Below are 18,544 nucleotides of genomic sequence, written 5' to 3'. Positions count from 1 at the left end.
AAGACTATTTTTTGTTCTTGTTTTTACATATTTTTATTTTATTAAAATTTTATCATTTTGCCGGATTTTTGGTTCTGCGATTCATATTTTAAGTGCACTTCCGATGTAAACAACATGGAGGATGAGGTTGTTTCACTGTTTTCCAGAATTTCCTCTGCTCTTTTCTATGGTGTTTCGTCTTTTATGATAATTGTCGCCAACAAACTAACTTTGACATCTTATGGGTAAGATACCTGTGGTTTATTTCATTTAAAAGTAGCCTCCTTTAATGTTTACTTCCTTGTGAAAACTTCTGCTCATTTGGTCAATAATCCAGACTCCTTTGCTTCATATTGACACGTGTACATAATATGCTTTATCGTTCAAACGTTGATGTGAGCGCAGCAGGAATATTGCACATTTCTTGCATCATTGTCAACTATGTGATATTTTGACAATATCATCTATTAACTTCAGATAAATTTTGCGAGAGAGAGAGAGAGAGAGAGTAACCATGATAACAGTTCTAAGTTAAAAATAAATCCTAACAAGATACATAATTTCATAGACTTTCTCCAACCTAAAACAGTTCTTTGCTTTTGGATAGAATTGATCAGTCTGTAATATGTAGTTTGTGTTTAATTAAATCTGTAAACGATTTATAAGTATTGTTTTGTCTTCTTATTTTTCCTTGTTGTTATCTGCCTTTTATTCTTCATGCAATTTACAACTGATATTGTCTCTTAACTTGCCTCAGACTTTCTCTAAGGCATGCTACCGACCTCAGAAAATCAAGTATGTTAAATTTTCATGGAGATTGAGAATCTCCATTTTCACCTGTAAACAAACTGCACCACTTCACATTATGGGGCTGGTGATGGTGTTTAAAAGACGGGTGCGTCTTTTTACCCCAAGGATACCCCAAGGAACCTCAATGATAGAAATTAGTAAATGATATGTTTTACGGTGCTACCGTTCTGGCGAGCGCAGCAAGAATTATACACATACCTTGCATCATTGTCAACTTATAGTTTTATTTAGGTATCAACGAACGTCAAAGAATTTTTGAGAGAGTATATTGCTCTACAATAAGTATGCCAAAGGTACTAATTTTAATGGTTATTATACATACAGCGCAACCCACTTGAGAGAGAGAGAGAGAGAGAGAGAGAGAGCCCGGTACCTGTTTGTAGGTGTGTAATTTCCCACTTTTAAATTTAATGGTCTGACTATATCCCATATCTACATAATTTTTTTAACTGTTTATTTTTTTTTTTATTCCTTTTTGATTTATTTCAAAATGTCCTATTGTTTATTTCCTCCCTACTCATTCATGCACAATTAGCTTAAAAATGGATCGATATGACAGTAAAGTATGGCTCTTGCTAATATATATACATAAAATCTCTATATTAAAAAAAATTAAAAACAAATCATACGTCAATGAGGCAGGTATCGCAGTCTGTACTGAAATAGCTAGTACACGCATTACAGATGTTTGATCCACCTCTAAATTTATCGCGGGAAATATAGCGCGAGTGCACTGTGACATCATCCATGACTTTGTTCGTCTTTGTTTACGTTTCTCGACTCATTACGGAGGTATGGAAGCATGTAACAAATCTTTTGAGTCTCGCCAAAGCGTATGCGGTACTCAAAACGTGTCTTCAAACTTTAAGTCACTGTAAATTACGAGTTAAAAGTCGGCCATTTTTGGCATAGCACCACGGGTGAAAACATTAGAGAGCATTATGGGACGTAGACAAAAAATTTTGTTTGATGAACTGTAGCTTTAGATCGTTCTTTTTCCCGCGCACACTGGTTCTTAGAGCTCGCTTCGCTATTAATACCAAAGGGGTCTCATTGGAGGTCAAGGGTCACCTCTTAGTACCCCAAGGATACCCCAATGAACCCCAAGGATACTCATAAGAACCCCAAGGAACCCCACTAATAGAAATTAATAATCAGTGATACCCCAGGAGTCTCATTAAAATTTAGGGTCACCACAAGCAACCCCAAGGTACCCCAATGATAGAAATTAATAACTATTGTTACCCAAGGGGTTTGGTTGGAATCAAAGGGTCACCAATTGGTACCCCGAGTAAACCGTAGGATTTTAACCCAGAGAATGCCCCAAGGAAACTCACAGATACCCCAATGATAGAAATTAATAACCATTGATACCCCAGCCCCTGAGGGGTCTCATTGGAATTCAAAGGTCACCCTTTGGTACCCCAAAGAACCCAAATAAATCCCAAGGATACCCATGAGAACCCCAAGGATACCCCTGAGAACCCCATAGATACCTCAATGATGGAAAGTAAATTTTATAACCAAAGCCGGTCTCATTAAATATCCAAGGGTCACCCCCGATACCCAAAGGAATCCCAAGGATACCCCAATTAGAAAAATTGATAACTATTGATACCCCAGGATACTCATTGGAGTCCAAAGGTCAACTATTGGTACCTCAAGGATACCTGTAGGAAGTTAGGAACCCCAAGGTACCCAAATGATAGAATTTAATAACCTCCCCAATGGTTGTACTGTAAAACATATTACTAATTAATACTGAATGACTCCATGGAATATTGTAAAAACATCTCTGGGTAACCCAAGGAACACTTATGATACCCCAATATATACTGGTATAATAAAAATAATGTTTCTCCTGACTTAAAATACCCGTTCACTTGGGATGAATTTAACAATTAGTGTTGTCAAATCAGTTGAAAATCATAATCGAGTACCGGTATCTGTATGGTGTGTCAGGGATAACAATGAGTCCCCAGGGTATCAAGAATTTGAAATTTGTATTATTAGGGTATCCTTGATGTTCTATGGGGTATCAAGTGTTATGAATATATTATAAGGGGATACCCTTATTGTGTGCACACAACAGAGTATGATATATGATATGTCATTTGTATAACCATCTTAGCTAGCCAAGGGTTTCCGATACACTATGCTTCTCATAGATTCCTCCCCCTTATTTAATCTTTACCTTGAAGATTGCATATCAACGTTCCAGGTTCTTTCCTCTGGTAGAAGTCCAGGGGTTGGTCACGGCATCAAATGTAACAGGATGGGAAAAATAATGACAAACCAAACTTTGATCTTCTAAATCTCTAGTCAGGTGCTTTACCTACTGAGCTACCTGGTTTGGTCACATAATAAATTCATGTAGATAACTATAGGGAAAGGAATTCCCAGGACATTCTCTCAGAATATACTGATTTTTCACCATTCAGACCTTCGTCTTTTTATTTTGTAGCTTCCCATCATTCCAGTTCCTGGCCCTTGGTCAGGTATGATCATTGTTGACTTTTAAATGAACCCATGAGTTTATAATATTATTTAACAATATAAATTCAATCTTGCACTGCATCCACCAATGCAAATAAATTGATTTCATTTCACTGATTTCAAAAGATATCGTAGCTATTTTTGTAGCTATTAAATGTCATTAATCATTTTTTTCTTTGCAGATGACAACAGGCATTGTTGTTTTATTTATTGCAAAGCAGATTGGTTTGGTGGATTTTCCTGGATTTTCATTCAGTATATTTTGGAAAGTAAGTTTTTTATCTTTCTTCATATACATTGTTCTTGATTTTTTCAGTCTCTCTGCCGTATGTAGTACATGTGTATTACTGGGGATTGAAAATTGCATGTACACACCTCTAGTACAAATACAAAGAGATGAAATTTATGAAAGACAAGTAACTTTCAGTATGAATAAAATTTATCTGCATATATATATTTTTTTTAGATATGGCCTTTACCATTTATTTTCATAGGCAACCTAATATGTGGCTTAGGTGGAACTCAGAGACTGAAGTAGGTTATAGTACATCTGACTTATACAAATGCATGTCAGTTTAATACATAACATAAGTAATAATCTTGACCTAGTACATATAAGTAATAACGTAAGACAAAACATACACTGCCTTTTTATGATGTTCTAATTATGAAAGCTTTGTTCAAATTTATTTTAGATTTCAATTACATTTGCATGTAAATGAATTACCAAAGGGCTAGAATATTTCTTAAAGAGTTTTTTGAACCCTGTTTGCAAAACCATCTAGAAATCAATTTGAAGTATTTGTGTTATTTTTTCTGAGCGTGCTTTTTCTTAACTTTTTTCTGGTCTCTTTCAGTCTTCCAATGTTTACAATTCTGAGGAGATTCACCATTCTGTTTACAATGATTGCTGAATACTATGTCCTAAAGTAAGAGCATCAATGTATCATTTGTTTCTATAGAAACCATTGCAGCTATTATTTCAATCATTATGAATAGCAAACACTGTCTAGAAATGATCTTTATTCAACTTTTTGGGTGTATAAAAAATACAGTTTGATATGAAACAAATAGAAATGATGTATATTTTTACTTAGAAGCCTATTTTAATTGTATAATTCTATAATTACTATGGAAGGGTAAAATTACTTTAAATGTTGAAAAAAAAAATTAAATCAAAAAGTTTAAAGAAATTAATGGTAAACCTTATGTTTAAACTTGATTAATTATATGGCTCCTATACAATCTACTTGTATCTAAAATATTCTAATGATGTCGAAGGGGCATATGTGAATACTACAGTTAATGACTTTGTCACACAAAAATGCATAATCTTTCAGTGTAAAGGCATCCAGGACCGTACAGTTCACAGTTTTTCTGATGATATTTGGTGCTCTAGTTGCAGCAAGGTGAGTTAAAACACTTTTTGATTGAATTAATGATTTTGTAATTTATTATTATATGATAACCATGGAGATATTTTTTTTGATGCAGTGGTGATCTGACCTTTGACCCCATTGGTTATGTCATGATTTTACTCAATGATGTCTTCACAGCTGCCAATGGTGTCTATTTCAAGAAAAAACTTGATGCCAAGGTATGGACACCTAAATGTTATTCCATGACTTAAACTTGAAATTCGTTGAATTTTACTGAAAATTAAGGCAATGATATTATGGGTATATATTTTATTTTAAACCACATTAATGACTATATGTCTTACTGGCACATTGCAAGCAAATGTGTTTCAATTTAAGCAAATATCAAGGGACAAGAAAACAATTAAAGTAACTTGTTATTTATATAATGTGTTTTAGGATCTTGGGAAGTATGGGCTACTGTTTTACAACTCCCTTTTCATGATCTTACCAGTGGCTTTGTTTGCTTGGTATAGTGGAGATATTGAAAAGGTCAGTACTCTTGTCATGTACTCTCAATGTGCAGATAACAAATTAATTCAAAATGGAATAAAAATCCTTCCATTTTTGATATCCATGAAATCAAAAACGGTAAACGGGATAATGTACCATGACTATTATGAATATTGTTTTTTACTACTAGTTTTTATATGATTTGCTTATGTTTTATATATATTGATTTTAAGCAATTTTGAAAGAAGATTGAATTGTGATATGAATTTATAATTCTCACTTTGCTTTAAAAAAATTCTTAAATATGAGTAAAAGACTCTTGTTGACTGTGATTTGTGTTCTACCTTTCACAGGGGCTGGCCTTCAAGGACTGGGGAAACCCCTGGTTCTTGGTGCAGTTCTTGATGTCCTGTACAATGGGGTTCGTCCTGAACTATTCCATTGTTCTCTGCACTCACTGCAACTCAGCACTCACCACAAATATTGTTGGCGTATTAAAGGTGATTATAGATGAATAACTCTGTACTACTATTTTTGCTTGGTTTAATGGCTGAAATGACTTGTATGTGCCTTAGAAATGATAAATCGATTCATCGAATTAGCTTAGTACTTGGTTTATACTAATTCTAAGCTATAATAAAGAATCACTATTAGAATGAATTGTAATAAAGAAAAAGTCTTCAGATGTGTAGATATTTTCATGTATCATTTGAATAATAATAAAAGATGATTATTAATTCTGTTTTCAGAATCTTTTAGTGACCTACATAGGAATGTTTCTTGGAGGTGACTACATCTTCAGCTGGATCAATTTCATTGGTTTAAACATCAGGTAACTCATTCATATGTAAAAATATCTTTGTAAACTGTTATGAAATTGGTTGTTTTTTTCTGGAAATATGATAATATAGTAGTAGTAGTTTAGTAGTGGTAGTAGTTTATTGGCGTATACATTACATACATTGCCATAGCATACAATTTAACAGTACTTTACTATAATTGTGGGTACGGATGGGAGGCAGGTTATATAAATATATATATATAAGGTATAAAGTGGATAAAAAAATACCAAAAAGACAAACAAAGCAGTAGTTATATATAAACTTAATTTATGCTTATTCACGTTTGATGGTAAAATATATATATATATAATAATAATCTTTAAATGTGTACTTTGCCCCCACCACATGCATGGTGGTAATGCACACTACAGTCTCTCTCTGGCTTGCTGTGTGTTTTATACTTTCACACTAACCTGTTACCAGCTTGTAGCCTATCCTTGTTTTAATTTATAGAAGTAGAGGGAGTATAACATTGAAATTATACTCCTTTTCATTAAATATTAGAATACAGGTTTACTTACAAATTAATTAACATCTTTCTTTAATTACTGTTGTATAAAATTTTGTGGAATAATTCTATTATTGTTTTCCAAAAGAAATCTAGCTTGGATTTCAATTTGAGATGCAATTCAACATTTATGTGTATTTACTTTTGTGAAGTGATATTTAATGATCGTTTCCCCCTTATTTTACAAAGAATTTTATGAGAGAAAGTTTTGTCATAGTGAGAGATATCTATCTTACCAAGCAGGACAATGTACCTTAAACCTTTTTTATTATATTTTTCAGTGTATCTGGGAGTATAGTATACAGCTATGTTACCTTCAAACGACCTCCAACTAAAACAGTGGTTGTGGAGGAGCCCAAGAATCCAGCAAAACTTTTACAAACGGTGTAGTACTCTAATGAGTCAGTTTTCTACTTATTTAAGTTTGATGTTTTGACAATTGTTCAAGAAGATATGCTGTACTCTGTCCCAAGTTTCTGCTTCCGCCACTTTTTGCTTAATATTTTCAGTAATCATAAATACCTTTGTGCCCTGCAAACTACGTTTTTCCTCTAGAATGAAAAAAAGTCCAGATTCTCTGTTTTGAAATGCCCCTCTACTGCTTCAGGTTTCAGTACACAACCAAAAATAGAAATCTATGGGGATTTTGCATTGCAGCAGACATAAAAACACCCAGATGATGTTGAAAAATTGTGCGAGGTGTTATAAGTAATTCTGAATGGAGGAAAGATGTTAACATTTCTCATTATAAATCTTCGTAACAAAATTGTTTTTTATCATGTTAATTTCTCTGGGTAAAAATAGATGATGTGTCGATGAAGAAATCATGGAGTTTTTCCCGTTATATTAATTTTAAGTGTACTTCTTTGACAGGTATGTGTATTTTTTGTTAAAATTTGTCAAATTGTGATGAAAGCAGTAACCTGGGATAGACTTTAGTTTTATAACATGTAATCGTTGAATATTTATCACAGTGGGTATTCATAGATGCATTCCATAAACATTCATTGATGGGATGTACTGTATCAGTATATATAACTAAATGTATCATTTTACTTCTTTTAACGTAGCTCGCGGGTTTGCTGACGTCACAATAGGATTCGACGTAAAGAGTTGACCGACTTAGCAAACTCATAAATTTCTTTTAAAAATAAAAAATGAACTTTAGAAACATTAAATGAAATATTTCAAAAAGCTAAAATGCAGTTTATACAAACATTTATAATTATCAAGTGCTAAAAATTTAACGACGTGACATACATTGTCGCATTTAGTTCTATAAGGTATGAGTGTGCGTTGGAACTCTTTCATCTAAAATCATGTTTAGTCAAGTACATTTTAAATAAATTGAACCGTATGCATTACAATTATAAATTTTACAATTATAAATTCTGTATTCTCAAATACCGATCTAACTATTAAATTATTTTGGATTTAGCTAGTTATCATATACGATTACAAAATTATTAATATGTCCATAGTTGTATGGTAATTATTTTTGCATTAATATAGGTTTTTGTAAAATCTTTTAAATCTTTAAAGTTGTTTTGTTAAAAATTGACTTAGAACACATATTGATTATTTTTTATGAATTGATTCAAAATTATCTAATCTGTTATTGTGTTGAGTAAAATTAAGTTTGTCTAGATCGTTTAAAAGTTTGGAGCATAGTTTTGAAATGCAGTTTTCGACTAAGATATGCATTTTACTATATATTTCATTGAAATGGCGTTGCATGATTTTATCAGTGACACTGTGTTTGAATCATGATAACATTATTACCACGCAGACGCATCTCAAATAAATTTTAAAAATAAAACTCTGAAACCTATCAATCACACAGACAAATTTTCAGGGTAGGTTTTAATTCTCATAAGCAGTAAACCTGCGAGCTACCTTAAACATTGTATAGTTAGTAGGATGCAATGTCTTAAATAATTATATTTTCTTTAGAATTTGGGATGCGTATAAAACCCCTCAAAATTCCTGCAATCACCCATGAACCTTTTTCAAAACATGTATATATTATGATTAATTTTCCATGCATTAATCAAGAACTGCTTACACAAAAAGAATATGAAGCAATAAATCAATCTACTTCTCTACTTAAAGATGCTTGATATGTTGTATCCATTGTACTTGTTGTTAGTTTATAGACTCAGGTGAATCTCAATCTGATATGAAATCCATATTTATTCTACAATGCTCAGATCATGGCAACATAAATTCACAACAATGTAAAAGTTACATACATTGTACTTAATATTATTCCCATCAATCAGTTTTAGGGAGTCAATTTTTTTGTAACTTTAAACATTGTTAGGTACTTGTATTTTGACTATAAGATATTACATGTACCAGTATTAACCCCTTCACGGTAACTGCGGTACTGCTCTTTTGCAGGGCAAAATGACATGGTTTGGTGAAATATGACGTAACGTCAATTGTTTCATTTACGTCATTTTATTATCTACCTACTGAAATTTCGGCAAAGTATATCATTTTGCCCTGCAAGAGAGCAGTACCGCAGTTATCGTGAAGGGGTCTATAAGTGAATAATTCTTTCATTTTTACATGTATTTATAAAGTTTGGGGAATTCACTGTGGTTAAAACTATTTTTTTTTTTGTTTATTTAGAAAGATTACAATGTATTATAGTATATGGTACATGTATTTGCTGTTATTGAAATTAGTAGTTAATTATATAAAATTTACAGTCAAATTTACAGAATGATAGATCTTAAGCGTGCATGTACTGTATCATAATGCATTTATATGATTAAAATATGTTTGATTTTGCATGCATGCAGGAATGTGTTAAAGTCAAGTGGGTATAGATACAGTTGTTTTATTTTTTACTTTTGTTGATTGATTATCATTTGTTTAATTGGAATGGTATTTTTTTTTTTTTTTTTTGTTTACCGCAATTCATTTCAATTGGAAAAACAGAGAAATGTCTATGCACGCTGTTACTAGAATATCTATAGTTTCATTTCAAAAAGATGTTCATATTGAACTTTCTGATTTTTCAAAATAAAAAATGAGGAATATAACAATTATAACCTGATATTTTTATGAAACAATTTAAGATCTGTTGTTTTTATCGGTACATGTTTCCCACAGTGATCTCAATTAATTTCCAATTATTTGTTGCTTTTTGGTTAACAAGATACTCATGATACTGTGAACAAGCACTTGTAATATGTGACTGTAATCTTATATAATGATAATAATTGTAAAAAATATATAAAATGTTTTAGTCTTAGAAACAGTCATAATTGAAACAAATCAGAAAATATATGCTGGTGAGAAAAAACCCATGAAAAAAGATTTTAGATAATTTTACTGGGATAGTTTGTATCATTATGGAGCAGTGCATATTGCATGATATCCTGACTAGGCATTATACCCATGTTTCTTACAGTGATTCAGTTCAGACCATTTTTAGGGAGGGTTTTTTCTTTATAGATGGATGTATTTAATAAACATTTATGGTGATTGATGAAAAATAACATTTGTCTGATACATGTACTAGTAATAGATTTACACTGGAATCTCTAAATTCTCACACCATTCAAACCCACAAACTTAACAAGACTTTGGCAATGTACCACCACCATTTTTTCATCTTCCCAAGTCAAGGATTACTGATCCGCTCCGCTTTACATAAACCCTTGACCAAAAAGACAACACATATGCGGGCTAACGATTACGCCATCTAGTGAGAGTACTCATTTTGAACTTTCGTGACCTCTTGTTCTGACCAATCAAAGAATGCGTTATAAACAGAAACAGTATAGCAATATGGCTGCTCCCACGAACAAAATCAAATTCGTAGAAAATATTGATTCACTCGGACTAAAAACCGACAACAGTAAGTCAAATACTTACTATTTTGTCTCTATTTTATTTGACAATGGTTCAACATTGATCAATTCACTATTAACATCATTATTAAAACAACGTTTCTTATTGGATCATGCAAACCTGTATGACGCCAACCAGCATGAGAGGTTTCTAACCCTGTCAAACTCTGCCTATTCGGTCAAGGGTTTATGTAGAGCAGAGCTGATCAGAAATCATTTAAAATGAGTTATGATGAATTTTATTATGACGTCACATACGTTGAAGGCTGTTAAAGTGCAACATCAAAAGCAAAAATCAAAGTTCAGGCTTGTGGCTGTTACAGTGGCTCTTCCATTTATTTGAACTGTCTTAGGATAATACAATAATTTTGAAGTATAATTCACATTTGTAGACAAGGCAAAAAGTTGAAAAAAAATAATGTGCTGTATTCAATATGTCTGCACCGCTGGTGTGTTATAGGACTGACAATACCCTAAAATAAGCATTCAATGCTTAAATCAATGCTAGTTATAGTTGTATGGCCACAAATAGAGTATCATGCAAGATAAAATAGGAGGTGAGCAATGTGGCCCATAAACCTCATGTTCATTTTATATGAGAGCTATATATATATAATTTACTTGGTATTACCAGTACATATGATATGTATTAACTTTGCTTTTGAGTTTACATATGAATATATACGGTATATATTTTTATTTCCAAAGATTAAAAATCAATTTAATCCAAAATTGAATTTAAAATACTACCATTGTTATCATTATGCAAGTATAATGTTTTTTAATATAACTTTTAATATTCTTCAATGCAAACATTGAGGAGTTATTTATAATATATAATAAAAAATGATTTGAACTGATTTTGTTTTATTTTCAAAGTATATTGGCACTGATATGCTACAGAAAAAATCGTTTAGTACAAATAAGGATATAATGAAATCTCATAGGTAGCGAAGTTTTTTTGAATCGCTTGTAAATTTCTTAACAAATCTTTGGAAAAATTAACGGTTATAAAGAATTCGGATATAACGAATTTATGGATACAGCAAACTGATTTTGAGTCCCGTAAAGGTAAATATATATTAATGAAATTTAACACTTTTATAACGAATTACTTTACAGTTTAAAAAGTATGCATTACCTTTTAACTTAATAGTTTGAATGAATTTATTTTCACATAAATTCTTTAATTCAAAATCAGATTATTACTGGTAAAGGTATAAAAAAGGGCATTTTCATTCTAACCAGGGATGGGGTAATTGAAAAAAGTATTTGTAATTGAGTGTAATTAATTACATTTTTCAAAGTAATTGAAAGTAATTTGTAATTGAGTCTGTCGTCAATTACAAGTAATTGAATGTATTTAAAACATTCCAAAAATATTGTGTATTTTCAATTACTTTTCAATTACATCTCAATTACTTTTTTTCCAAGTTTAAAATATAAAAAAGGTGTCTTATAATGATAAATAGATTTTATACATGTTTGGCATGGACTTTTGTTTATATGATAATTAAATGTCCCATAATGTTTCAGATGTTTATACAGCATAACACACTGCCCGGGGCTATAGGTATAGATCTAATTTTGTGGAGGTGTGAACTCCTCTTAAACCCAAGAACCCCCATTGATTATAGACTTAACAGAGTCAAAATATCTCATTCTTGTGAATTATAGCAATTATTATTTATATACTGATATGCTCTACTGCTGAAAGTTGTACTTCCTGAATAAACATAGTTTTAATATGTGAATAAAAATTAATTCACTATAGAGAAAATATTATTCAGAACCAAAAATGAACTCAATGGTACAAAATTTTTCTAGAAATTTTCAAGAAATCTGATCTGAACTGAACTGTACAACCTTTAAAAACATAACTGTACACAAAGCTCTGTATATCTTAATGCTGTTAATATATGTATTATATGTTCTCAAGATTTAAAAAAATAAAGTATTTGAAATGTAATTAATTACATTTATCAAAGTAATTGAGAGTAATTAATTACATTTAAAAAGATCAATGAAATTGTAATTGCAAGTAATTGATAAAATTGTCAATGTATTTGAAAGTAATTAATTACTTTTCAAAGTAATTGACCCCAACTCTGATTCTAACCCTTCTGTAGCAAAAAATGTAGTATGGTGAAAGAAAACATGTATATAGTGAATTTCCTATAGTTATTATTGCAAATTTGTAATACAGATATAAAGGATTCAATATGATGTAGTAAATCTATTGGTCCCTAAGACTTTGCTATAGCTAAGTTTTACTGTAAATGCATCAAAATTTACTTTTATTTGCGGAGACTTTATTTCGTGATCAACTTTTGATAAACTGGTTCATGACAACTAATGTTTGCGACCATGAAAGCGTTATCCAGACCAGTGTTATAACAACCATACAACAATGACTAGCTGGTTCACGGCGAGAAATATTTGTGATAGCAAAGCAAAATTTTCTCAGATGAAAATAAAAGTTGGTTTACAGTATGATAATTAACTTATAGTACTGAAAGTAATTTTAATTAAAAACCTTGTAATAATTGTCTGACCTTGACCTTCCCTATGACCATAAACATATCAAACATATTTTGTATTAGCTCAGGTCAGGAACAAGGTGCCTTTCTTTAAATGCATTATTACAAGTATATTCAATATATGTTTAAAATGAAAAAAATTCCCAGATGAATAATAGAATCGGAATTTCCTGATAAAATGCACATCTACACAGTGTCCTCAACACCTACAAAGTTTTTTAAAATTCTGTGCAGTGGTTTAAGAGGGGTACCCGGTATAATTACTAGTTTTTCAATTACTCCTTAAGTATGTGAAGACATTTTCATAGAAACATGACTTTTCCTTGTGAAAAAATTGCAGCTTTTCTTTTCTTTTTAGGAAAAAATAAAGTTACACTATTATCAATAAATATGACTTTATTGGTAGTACACATAGTATACACTTAACAGTTCAACAAACAAACCCGTTTTTTTTAAAGTTTTGCACTGAAATTGAGGATCCCTAAAACGGGCCTTCTGTAAATTCTTGTACAATTCAACAATAAAAAATTGCCTAGTATGATTAGCATAATATTAATATACATGTATATTCATATATAAACATTATCATGACATTTCTACTGAATACAGTAAAACACGGTTGTAGCAAACACGCTTTTAAAGAATTGACGCTTACAGCGAAGTGATTTTCATTCCCGTTGACTATATTACATGTTGTTAACTTGATGGATATAACGAATTACGCTTTTAACGAAGCAAAATCACCCGTCCCTGACGATTCGTTATAACCGTGTTTTACTGTATTATTCATGAGTCTCCTTATTGATAAATTCCAAGGATTTCTCTTCAACTTCATGTTAAATAAGGCTATCTAAACCGCAGGAATAAAATATATTCTAATTAAACCAGCTTATATAACACTGGTTGCCAAAGACTCCGAAGTTTTTCACAACAATTCTCATTGTCAGGGGTCCCAGAGTCCAAGTTGCCATGGCTATAAGACTGTCTAGCAGCAATAATGTAGTCATCTCTAATTACCGTATTTAACTATCTGACATGAAAAAAAATGGGCTTTATTATTGCAGTTATCTAGTGGACTTAAGAACCTTGACAGTTGCAGATATTATTGGACAATAATATTACAAATGGAATATATTACTACTGTTGGAGTAAGTCATAATGCTGTTAAACGTTCCAATGGGTTTTACATTTTTTGGAGTGGACCAAGAAATTTCCAACCGTAAAAAAACAGTGGTCTTACACTGCATATACTTCATTCTAGATCTAATACTCAAACATGAGCTTATATTTATTTGTAAAAATGTTTTTCAAACCATCAAAAATGTAGCTAAACTTTTCATTCCCTGCACATTTCTGCTCTCACCAGCTGATCTTGCTCACCGAGTGTTTTCATTAGCTATGTCAGTGAAGAAACTTGCCTTCATAACCAAAATATGATCTTAGGATAAAATAAATTTAAAGTAATAATGCAAAATAAGTCTATATACATGTATACCGCAAGTACAAATATAAAGTAAAAGTGTCCAACAAAACAAATTGTACAAATGTGTTCCTGTAAAACAAAATGTCTCAACCTAAATAAATCATTGTTAATACATGTATATATTACCTGATTGATTTACCTGAATAATGGACAAGCGACATAATGTCTGTATGACAATTTTGTAATATGTTTGTTATGTTTCTCTATGTTATGGCAGAAAGTCGCCTATAAAAATGTCTGTTTGCCTTCTCTCTACTCAATGTTCATAATTTATGTTAATTGGAAGGGAAATTACAATTTTTTTTCTCTCTTAAAAGATTTAAACAGAATATAAACCAGCAAACAAATGTATTTTGCAAAAAATGTACAATATGCTCAGAAGATTTATAAAAATATTAAAAGTGACTACTTGTCAAACTACTAAATAGGAATTATATTTGGCTGTGTATTCTATTTAGCGTTTTTGGCATAAAGCAGCTGTCGCTAAATAGAGTACATCGCTAAATGACATGCATGCATGTATTTATATAGGTTCTTTCACAAATATGCTCATTAAAATACATGCTAACTTTTTGAAAAATCAATTTCTACCAAAAATCATAGATAATGAATAGAATGTGTTTACAGTACGGTTCATTTAAGATAAAAACAACTTACATTGTAGGCCTTTTATCAAAAACAAAGCACAACAGGTGTGGCTATAGTTTACAAACAAAATGTAAACACAACAGCCTTCACTTGACACAATGTACAACCAGAGACTGATTAACATTCTCCATTATGAGCAAAATACCATAAAATATAAATATCAACAAATGTATCTCAATTTTGTGTAATGATATAAAATGAATGTACATGTATATAAAAACTGGAAGAGATGCATGGAGTTTTCAGATTACATTAGGCATCCCAGCATTACAAAATGTGTTCATGAAATACTCTAAAAATACTAGTACATTAAATGAAAAGGTTTCCAAGACTGCATGCATTTTTTAATATAGTTTTAAAAAACTGGTCATCAAATTTAATGAACAAAATTAAATATTTCATTAAAGTGTATGTGTAAAATTCTTAATCTTTCATTATGAAAGGAATCAAATTCAAAGCAATGTGTACAGTTGCTTATAAAGACAACAAGCAGAATTGTTTATATATCTTGGCAAGTAGAAATCACAATGCATGGTTCTTAATATAAGAACTCAATGATACATTATTCTGTAAAGTAGAAGAAGGATATATAGTAAAAACTGGTTAATATCCTCCAATATTGTACAGATATTCAATTAAAGCACATGTATGGTACTATTGTTAGATTCTCTCTTCTTATAGTGCCAGCAACCACTTTATTGTTTACAAAGTGTCTACTGTTCTTAACTGATGGGGTAATCCAAAGAACCAATATCTTTTCTGCTGCCTAATTAACATGTGTTAAATACTACTGCATCACACTAAAGATTCTAGCACTTCACACACAGGAAACATTATAAATGTACTTTCAAAACAAATATAGCAGGAAATCCTCCTCGGAACCCTTTCCTCACTAACCTTGACAATTACAGGCCATGGACTGTTCTAAAATTTAAAAGTCTGTATGTACACATTAATGCATTCAGAAAAAAAATATAAATAGTTTATTGAACATGTGATGAACTGTAAATTTGCAAATGTGTGAATAAATAAAAAGAAAAATTCATGCAGTTTTGTTATCATCTGAGCAAAAAATAAAAAAGAAGGAAAAAAAACAACCACTTATACAGTATAGAATTACAGCCACTCAGTTGAACAACAGCAAATTCAATTTGACTTCTTTAGAATTTCAAGAGTTAATTCCAAGAAAATGTCCAGATATATGATAAATAATTAATCATATAGGTACTTATGTTCAGTTCAAGGATAAACATTTTCACAACCTTTCATAACGAAAATTAAGAAAACAATACTGCAAGGTAAATTGCAAAACATTAATTACTTCTTGTTGAGTTTCTTTTTCTACAGAACTGATGCAATGTACATTAAAATTCACTTATTACAAACTCAGATATGAGGAATTTGCTGTATTAATGACGTTTTCTCTTTCAGTATCTCTCATATAATATAAATTCCTACATGTACTAATATGTGGATGATTATAAAGATTATTTATTAAAAGGGATAATAAATTGATATTTTTGCAGGATTTTCTTATGACTAAATCTTATTGCATGGGTACACTTGTTAATCACTATAATAAATGCAAGTTAAATTAACTAAATTCTATGAAATATTGTGATTGCTCACAGGAATGCTATTATAAACTCCTTAATTCTTTTTTTTAATAGATCTCTTTCCCACTGCTTTAGGCCACTGGAAGGTTTTGTTGACCAACTTGAAGAACTTTTGATTGTAAGGTTCAAAGAACTCATTCAGTTGATCGACAACATCTGGGTCAATCTTTGGATGAGGTCTACCTTTAGTCCTGTTTAAGCATTTGTGGGCACCATTTTCTCTATTGATACAATAAAATCCTTTCTTTCTGTCAAAAACAAAATGGTCCTCTTGAATGTAGTGACGCAGTCCTAGAAAAGTCTCCACTTTCTCTAATTCTTCAAATGGATGCAACACTAAATTGTCTCCATCCACAATATGAATCTGTTCCAAAGGGAAGTATTTCAGCCACCTTTTGGTGTGAATGTAATACAGGGAACGATTAATGGCTTTGTAATTAATCCTCACATTTCCAGTCATAGAGTCAATAGCTAAATCCTCAAATTCTTCCATTTCCATATTTTTATCAATGCGATTCTCCTTGATCTGGGCATAGTCGGATACAGCACGATAAAATGGATCCTTCACAATCAGCAAAAGTTTGATGGAAGAGTTCATCAGTTTGACTCGACTGGGTGTGTTCCAATCCACAAAGTAGTTTGGTGATTTTTCTATGGTGATCTGCTCTTCAAAAGACTGGGGCATCCTTCTCCGATACCATTCCACACCTTTGCTATAATTTTCATTGTTGTCAAAGAAATGGATTTCATCTGGAGAAACCTGAACATCAGGGTGAATTTTGAGGAATTGAAGCAAGGCTCTGGTTCCACCTTTACGGACACCTATAATGATGCAGTGTGGAAGCCTTCGTTTTGAATGAGCTATTTTCAAGTTCTTTGGATAATGAAGTCTGTTCTGTGGTTTTGGTGTAAACTGCATTGATTTGTTGTTGGTGCAAACTTTGGATTGAAAATTTCCCCCAATACATGCTACTAAAACAAATGCTGTGGACAAGATCAAAATGCAAACAAATGCAGAAATATTTTTCTTGGTGAGATGTGAGGCAAGGTAAGCACAAAATGTCTTCTTGGAACTCGCATTTTCTGCTTCTACGGGAACAGCAGTATATTTTATTTTATTATGGACCATGCTCTGAAAAGTAAAGTGGAATTTTAATTATTGTTGTCAAATCTTTTTGATAATATTCATTAAATAAAGACACATATAATGTAGATAAATATTAACAATTTTTTAAGTCTTTGGTCACACCAATTTAACTTCTTGGTCATTGGACATCTGATGAAAAAAGTATGAGCAGAGGATCAATTAAATATACTGTAATAAAAGTATTGTTTTCTTACTGTTTTATAAATTAAAACAATTTGAACTACAAAAAATAGAGTGGAAATAGAACAGAATTTACTGGATGCAGGAAATTTAAAATAGCATTACTTGTATATAGTTTGTAAATATGAGCATGCGGGTGTGACAAGCAAGAAATTAAATTGGTGTGGCCCCAAGAGCTCTTTACAAGGACCAGAACTTTCTACTGTTGCAATCTGATTACCCTTTAAAACATAATATACCAGAGACTGGCAGAGATTGATGTCAACTTTTATGAAATCTTATCTTAAATATTGTTAATTATTTTATATTTTGTACACTGTTGAAAAGGCCATATCTCTGAAAAGGTATATGTATACCAAAATGCATTTTGGTATATATATACCTTTTCAAAGAATAATTAAATTAAAAAATTCTTTTTTAAAAATACTAAAGGTATCATTATTTTAAAAAGACTAATTATAAACCAATGTTTGAATCCATAGATTTTCCATCTGTACACAAGCAATGTAAGGGATAGAAAACCTGAGAGTTCCGACGGTTATTACAGTGTACATGAAA

General features: G+C 31.2%; 2 protein-coding genes across 6 annotated transcripts in view; one reads left to right on the top strand and one right to left on the bottom strand.

The window, feature by feature from the left end:
- The first annotated feature begins 108 nt into the window (after nucleotides 1–108).
- LOC128165388 (UDP-sugar transporter UST74c-like) lies at nucleotides 109–11,241 on the top strand. Its single transcript, XM_052829880.1, has 11 exons — nucleotides 109–224; nucleotides 3,254–3,287; nucleotides 3,468–3,554; nucleotides 3,752–3,819; nucleotides 4,143–4,214; nucleotides 4,626–4,694; nucleotides 4,780–4,882; nucleotides 5,103–5,195; nucleotides 5,510–5,656; nucleotides 5,906–5,988; nucleotides 6,788–11,241. Exons 1-11 carry the CDS (start codon nucleotides 115–117, stop codon nucleotides 6,894–6,896), a joined length of 975 nt encoding a protein of 324 aa, XP_052685840.1. The 5' UTR covers nucleotides 109–114; the 3' UTR covers nucleotides 6,897–11,241.
- Nucleotides 11,242–13,290: 2,049 nt separating this feature from the next.
- The window catches only part of LOC128167945 (heparan sulfate glucosamine 3-O-sulfotransferase 1-like), a 41,997-nt gene continuing 36,743 nt past the window's right edge, over nucleotides 13,291–18,544 (bottom strand). For all 5 annotated transcript variants that reach the window (XM_052833956.1, XM_052833955.1, XM_052833954.1 and 2 more), the window contains one exon: nucleotides 13,291–17,791. In XM_052833956.1, the coding sequence (XP_052689916.1) occupies nucleotides 16,694–17,791 (1,098 nt within the window). In that variant the 3' untranslated portion in view covers nucleotides 13,291–16,693. The remainder of the gene's footprint in view (nucleotides 17,792–18,544) is intronic.

This window comes from Crassostrea angulata, chromosome 10, assembly GCF_025612915.1.
Source record: "Crassostrea angulata isolate pt1a10 chromosome 10, ASM2561291v2, whole genome shotgun sequence".
Lineage (NCBI taxonomy): Eukaryota > Metazoa > Mollusca > Bivalvia > Ostreida > Ostreidae > Magallana > Magallana angulata.
The sequence above is the reverse complement of the archived record's forward strand: the minus strand, read 5'-3'. Positions and strand labels throughout refer to the sequence as shown.